The sequence below is a fragment of the Macrosteles quadrilineatus genome, unplaced genomic scaffold (assembly GCF_028750875.1).
Source record: "Macrosteles quadrilineatus isolate MER2022 unplaced genomic scaffold, UCM_ALF_1.0 Scaffold_6__1_contigs__length_79288215, whole genome shotgun sequence".
NCBI classification, from domain to species: domain Eukaryota; kingdom Metazoa; phylum Arthropoda; class Insecta; order Hemiptera; family Cicadellidae; genus Macrosteles; species Macrosteles quadrilineatus.
This window is the reverse complement of record NW_026542599.1, coordinates 13422044-13428968: the sequence shown is the minus strand read 5'-3', so window position 1 is coordinate 13428968 and position 6925 is coordinate 13422044. Positions and strand designations below refer to the sequence as shown.

At 37.6% G+C, this 6925-nt stretch overlaps 1 protein-coding gene across 1 annotated transcript; it reads right to left on the bottom strand.

Annotated features, from left to right (window-relative positions):
- Positions 1-4079: 4079 nt before the first annotated feature.
- LOC128996618 (uncharacterized protein K02A2.6-like) lies at positions 4080-5969 on the bottom strand. Its single transcript, XM_054422023.1, has one exon. It carries the CDS (start codon positions 5967-5969, stop codon positions 4080-4082), a length of 1890 nt encoding a protein of 629 aa, XP_054277998.1.
- Between the last annotated feature and the right edge of the window lie 956 nt (positions 5970-6925).

Below are 6925 nucleotides of genomic sequence, written 5' to 3'. Positions count from 1 at the left end.
GTTTAGAGTAGTATTTTGTCTAAACGTTTGTTACTGTTCATTTTCTAAAAAAGTAGGTTTTCTTATATATCAACCTGTTGAAATTTATCGCTGACACACATTTGGTCAAAAACATTTTACATTTTTGTTTTTGTAATATTAAGAAACCCATAATACCATTTAGAATCGTAACCGTTAAAACAGTAGTTGAAGTAGTCGGTAATGTCATGCATACGTCTAGGTCTTAAGGAGGCTTAAGCGTTATATTAAATGTAACAGGCAATATGTAGCCTACACTGATATTTTCTCACTCAGAAAAATATAATTTGACTAAAATCATTTTGATTATTTTAACCCGCTGATAATCCTTTTGCTTTGATATAACCATTGACTATATAAACGTGGTTATATAGTCAATGATATAACGCTTTGCAGCACACTCTTAGTGCAGTAGCAAATGGTATCAAATTTTTAAAACCATTCAAATTTCTTATCATTTTGCCTTTAAATCTAACAAATCTAAATCTGTCAAACAAATTGTACAATAGTCTTAACACTTCTACCTATGTTGTTTCTAATGCTTAATCATTTTAATTCTTATTCTACACACTGAGTTTCATAGATCCCTGCTAATCACAGAATTATTAGTATGGGGAATAATTTATATACCGAGAGTTCATAATGCTTTTGAATGTATTCAAAGACAAAAAATATTCCGTTTCAGCGAATCGTTTGTATTTCGCAATATGATAAGCTATTACCGTAGGTCTTATAGTAAAAACTAAGCCCAAGACCGAATTAATTTTTTTTTTTTATATATCACAAAAAGCCAAAAATACCATTCGATTCACTTACATTTCGAAAAATTTTTATTCTTATTGTTTTTGCCAAATATATTTTTGATGTAATCTTGTTTGTAAAGAATAGTTTTCCAATATTCGAGATTTTGGCTTCATGCTACTGCTATGGGACAAGGCACGGACAAAAATCAGTTTTTGAAATCATAACTTAAAATTTTTTGAAAATACCTTTGTATGCCGGATTAAGTTGTATAACTTTAAACCTAATACTATTCCAACAGAACTACTATAAAATTCTATGTTATCCAAGCCCGTCTATTTGAAGTTGTAGGTTGAGTAAATGTGTAGGTGTTTTTGTCCTAGACGCTAGGCACGAGCTCGGAATTGTTTTTCACATTACTTCAGGCTATACCTAGGGGTTGCAGTATTATATCTTAGATAAAATCCATTGGTGATTTGGCGGGATTTGAACCAGGAACTCAGGGACCAAAGTCCCCACTATAACCACTTGACTAGCTCACTCCCCCCGTTTGTAGGTTGTATGTTAACAGTTTATATATATTTTTTTAGTTTTTTTATATATTTCGTTTTTAACGATTTCATTTAATTGTATAATGCCACTCCTGTGCAATATCATTGACTTAATAGTCAAAGGAAATATGTTGTACTCTTGAATAAAGAATATACTACTACTACAGACACAAACGCACATCGGTACACACAGATACATAATTTTGAAAACCACATTTTTTGTTCAGGAAATCCAAAATGGATTTTTCCACCAAAAACGTAACGTCGAAACTTTCGAAAAAAACAATAATTTCTCTATACCATACCATGCACAGATAAATGAAATAAAACTGAGTATTGTATATTGCCGTGCATTCTTACGGAAAATGAGGAACTGGTGTATTTAGTCTGGATGTATTTTAATAAAATTTACTTTTTTCTTACAAATACTATTAATAGTTGACTCATGGAAAACACAAATTGCGTTAATTTTAGGAGCAATGCTAAGAATTCGTTAGACTTAATGTTATTTAAATAGGGAATAAATTCGTACATAAATGTCATTTTGCAAGAATCTAATACCGTGGAGAAATAAACACCAAGTTTCTAAACAAATTGTATACAGTTCAAAAATCGTGCCATATTACAATTGTGGATGTTATAAAGATAATTTTTCATCAATAGGCATGGTTGTTCGATTTTTCAGAGCGCAAGAATGTTTCTGGATTACAAACCACACTGATTATACCAGCTACATTATCAGCGTCTATGGTTTATAACTTTGTTATACTGGTTTAAGACTTTATTTAAAGGCCAATCTTCAGTTTTAGGTTCACATTACCAGATAAACTGGCAATGAGAACTTGTTGTATACAAAACTCTGTTTACAAAAGTACAAATTTATTTAATGACTGGGAATTTTTATCTGACACTGTTGGTTTTGTTTTAGGTCTGTGTTGGCATCTCACTGCTAGCCTCTGCTGCATTCTCCAGAGCTTGCGGTGGCCAAAGGCACGGGGGAGGATCAGGAGGAAGACAGCAACCTATCTTTATTGTTTTACCTGGTGCAAATGGCGCGGGGACAGGAGGGACAGGCACTACTGGGACAGGAACTACTGGTACTGGCACTGTCGGAACGAACGGTGGTACCTCCAACTTAGAGGAGGAGGACGAGCTGTTCTTGGCTAGAAGAAGACGCGACACACATGACTATCAAGAATCAAAAAAAGTCACTCACAACGCAGGTGCTGCATTAGGGTTTGGAGCCGCTGGCCAAAGTGGGTCACATGATACAAAGGTGAAATTTGAAGCAGGGGCTGTTGGAGGACTTAAAACAGTTTCACAATCGAACTCTGGCGATAGCGGTACCAATGAAAAAAAGGGATTTGCTGGAGGAGCCGGAGTAATCACTGCAGCAGTAGGTGGGAAGACTACTAAATCCAAGAATGGTAAACATGAGGAAAAGGGAAGTGTTTTTGCTACTGGAGGAATTGTTGGAGGGGTGGTTGAAAAACACACTACTGAAGAAAAAAAAGATAATATAGAAGCCAAAGGTAAAGAACAAAAGGAAGGTAAGATTGCTGGAACAGCTGCTTCAGGATTAGAAGCAGCTTCAAAATTGAACGCTGACAAAAGCGGTAGGTCTACCCATAAGGAAGTTGAGGTTGATGGTAAGGCTGCTGTAGGGATTTCCGGAGCAATTGCTGCAAAAACTGGAAAGAAGGCTACTGAAGCCAAGGGTAGTACAAAAAAGGAAAATGATGGTAAAACTGCTGAAGAGGCTGGAGGACATTTGAAAGGGATTTCCGAAAAGCAGACTACTATAGAGAAAGGGGGTAAAATAGAGGCCGAGGTCAAAGTAGAAAAGGAAGCTGGAATTAATGTAGGAGCTGGTGCAGGGTTAGCCGGAAAAAGGACTGCTCAGGTCAACGAGAATGGAAGTTTGACAGAGAAAAGTAAAGAAATTAAAGGTAAAGTAGGAATGGGATTTGGGGGTAATGCTGAGATTAATAAACAGGTAAAAGAAAGTATTGAAGACAAAAATCACGTTAAAAAAGGAAAAAATATTGAACTAAAAGGAGGAGCAGGGTTCTCTATAATCGGAGAACATAAAAGCAAGACAGACAGCGTGGTGAAGACTTAAGAACACCGATATTATTGTTATTCAGGGTGTCACATTACTGTTACATTATCACAAATAGGAAGCTTGCAAATCCTTCACATCATTAGCCAATTTTAAGTAAATATTTCCTGTAGTAATCTATGCACTAACTCACTAACTTGTTGTTACAATAAATATGTATACTAGCATTTAACGATTTACTATATCATCCCTGATTCCTACCAAATTTCCACGAATAGAAAATAACTTTCGTTGCAAACAAATGTTTACAACTACACCAGAGTAAGGGTTTACATTACTCCTTTTAAAGTAACCGAGATTTATATGGGGAGAATGAACACAGAACGGAACAGCGGATAATTGACAGAGTATTATAGCATCTAAACTGCACTCACCGGTATTCATTCCCAGACTGAGATCGTCTCCTTTCTTCCGTTGGTCTCTCCTTTGACCTCTTTGACCTCTATTTAAATCGTAACGTCTTGTTGTGGCTTTTGGTTTAACAATCACTAGGCCTACCGTATATACTATATTATTAATGAAATAAAACTTTTACTTCTTGAGACATAAAATAATATGAACACTTCTTTTACTTTATAACATTCCCTCCCAACTTAAATAACAAACTAAAATAAAAAATCTTCCTGGGAGGGTATCAAATCTTCAAATTATAAATCTAGTTTTTTTGGCTCTCGCCGCTCTCTTTGCGAACGACGGACCGGTAAAACTTTTGGACTATTCGGTAGGCCTAACTCCTGAGTCTTGATGGGTGAACTTTGTGGTGTTTCTTGTGTTACCACTGGAGTGGTGTCCTTGATGGGAGAATTATTCTTACTTCTTCTTAACTCCTCTTGAGGGGTACTGATCAATTTTTCTGGGGTGTTTCTCAGTGTCGCTTTTTCATACTCATTAGCAGGTAAGACAACAATATCCTCTTCTGAGTTACAGTAATTTGCCCGCAGGTGATCCGCATGGACAAACCTACTACGACCTTCCGTTTTTACCAGATAAGTCACATTACTGATAATTTTGGTCACTACTCCAGGTAGCCAGTTTAGTTCTTCTTGCCGTACACTTTTAACAAACACCTTTTGGCCTACTTGAAATGATCTCTCAGATCCTCTATGTTTATTGGCAGCAGTTTCAATCTTCACTTGTTTCGCCTCACAATCCGTTGCCAAGTGTGGCTTCAAAAGACTAAGCCGAGTTCTGGGCTTGAAATTAAAGATAAGTTCTGCTGGAGTCAACCCAGTTGCCGTATGAGGGGTATTGCGGTAAGCAAATAGGAAGCTATCAATACGATGTTGCAAAGTGCGCTTTGATTGTTGATTTTCGTCCTGTAGCAACTGTCTCAAAAATGCACCTTTAGTAGTTTGCACTGCCCTCTCCGCCAAACCATTTGATGCAGGGTGGTATGGGGGTGTGACTACATGTAGGATCCCATTACTTTTAAGAAAATCATTAAATTCCCTGGAAGTAAGCTGTGGACCTCCATCGCTTACCAAGGTGCTAGGTAAGCCTAGCGTGGCAAAACATGATCGAAGTTTTTCAATGGTTTTAGCTGAAGTCGTGGTCTGCATATGAAAAACTTCTAACCATTTTGAGTAGCTGTCTACTACTATAAGAAACTCATGTCCTTTGAATGAGGCGAAGTCTATATGAATACGTTGCCAACAATGCTTAGGCCACGCCCAATGCTGTAAAGGGACTAGTGGAGTTGTGTTACGGGTAGATTGACAGATCTTACATTCCTTGACAGTTTCTTCTATGTTTTGGTCTAACTTGGGCCACCAAACATAACTACGAGCTAAGCTCTTCATTCTAGATTCCCCAGGATGTTCCTGATGTAGCAAGTTCAAAATTTCTTTGCGGAATGGACTTGGAATAATTACTCTCCTCCCCCACAAAACACAATTCCGTTCAACTGAAATTTCTGCCCTTCTAAGGAAATAGGGTCTAAGTGTATCATCCATATGACTAGGCCAACCATGAAGTGCAAAATCAAGGATTTTTGACAAAATTGGGTCATTAACTGTAGCTAGGCTAATCTCTTTATGAGTTACAGGCAACTCATCATCACTTGAAAAGAACGCTACGCAGTGTTCAGGGCCAGGCTTAACATGTTCACATGGAAGTCGACTAAGTGCATCGGCATGACACATGTCCGAACCTTTGCGATAAGTTAGGTCGTAACTATAAGCTGACAAAATCAGCGCCCATCGCTGTACTCTAGCAGCTGCCAAAGTTGGAATACATTTGTTAGGTCCTAATAAAAATGTCAATGGACGATGATCAGTTGCTAACAGAAAGTGTTTGCCATATAAGAATGTGTGGAATTTTTTTACCACGAAGACTAAAGCCAACGCTTCTTTTTCAATTTGGGAATACTTGACTTCATGTACCGTTAAAGTTCTCGATGTGAATGCAACAGGGCGCTCTGATCCATCGGCCAATCGATGAGACAACAATCCACCAATTCCATAGGGGCTAGCATCTGCTGTAACTATGATTTCAAGATCGGGGTTGAAGGGCATCAACACTCGATTAGTAAGTAACATTTCCTTACTTTGTACAAACGAATTTTCACATAGGTTGGTCCAGTCCCACTTTACATCTTTGTTCAGTAGATTGTACAAAGGGTGAAGCAGAGTTGAGAGGTTAGGTAAAAATCTGCCATAATAATTGATTAGGCCTAAATACGAGCGCAGCTGTGTCAAATTGGTCGGTCGAGGCGCCTTTTTGATAGCCTCGGTCAGTTCATCACTAGGTTCTATTTTGTCTGGGCTCAACTTGTGGCCTAGGAAAGTTATGCTTTCTGTAAAAAACTCACTTTTTTCAGCATTGATCCTCACTCCATACTGCTGAAATCTAGACAACACTGCCTCTACACACTTGTATAAACCACTATACGTTTGACCAATTAACAAAATGTCATCTAAATAACAGTACACATTTTTAAGACCATGCAAAAGTTTATCCATGACGGACTGAAAAATCGCACCTGCGCTTGTGATACCGAACGGCAGTTTCCGGTAGCGAAAAAGTCCCCTTGTAGTGTTGATAGTTAACAGTTCCTGTGCTGTTTCATTTACACATAGTTGGTTGTACGCTGCTGTCAAGTCTATTTTACAAAACATTTTAGCTCCAGATATATTAGAAAAAATCTCTTCCGGCAAGGGTAGCGGATAATGGTCAGTTCTCAGACAAGGATTGATTGTTGTTTTGAAATCCCCACATACTCGAACTGTACTGTCACTCTTAGGTACTATTACTATGGGAGATGCCCAATTTGTTTTAGTCACAGGGTATATAACTTCATTTTCAACTAGCCTATCTAGTTCTTTATCGAGTTTTTCTTTAAGAGCAAATGGTACATTGCGTGCCTTGCAAAAGATAGGTTGAGAATTTTCCTTAAGAGTTAAGTCAACTTTAATGTCTTTAACTGTCCCAATACCAGCTTGAAAAACATCGGCAAACTTAGTCTTCAAGTCCTTAAGTCCTATTGTAGTAATTG

What these genes read in the sequence shown, in the direction of transcription:
- LOC128996618 (XM_054422023.1), bottom strand. Translation starts at nt 5,969, where the DNA reads ATGTTACTTACTAATCGAGTGTTGATGCCCTTCAACCCCGATCTTGAA.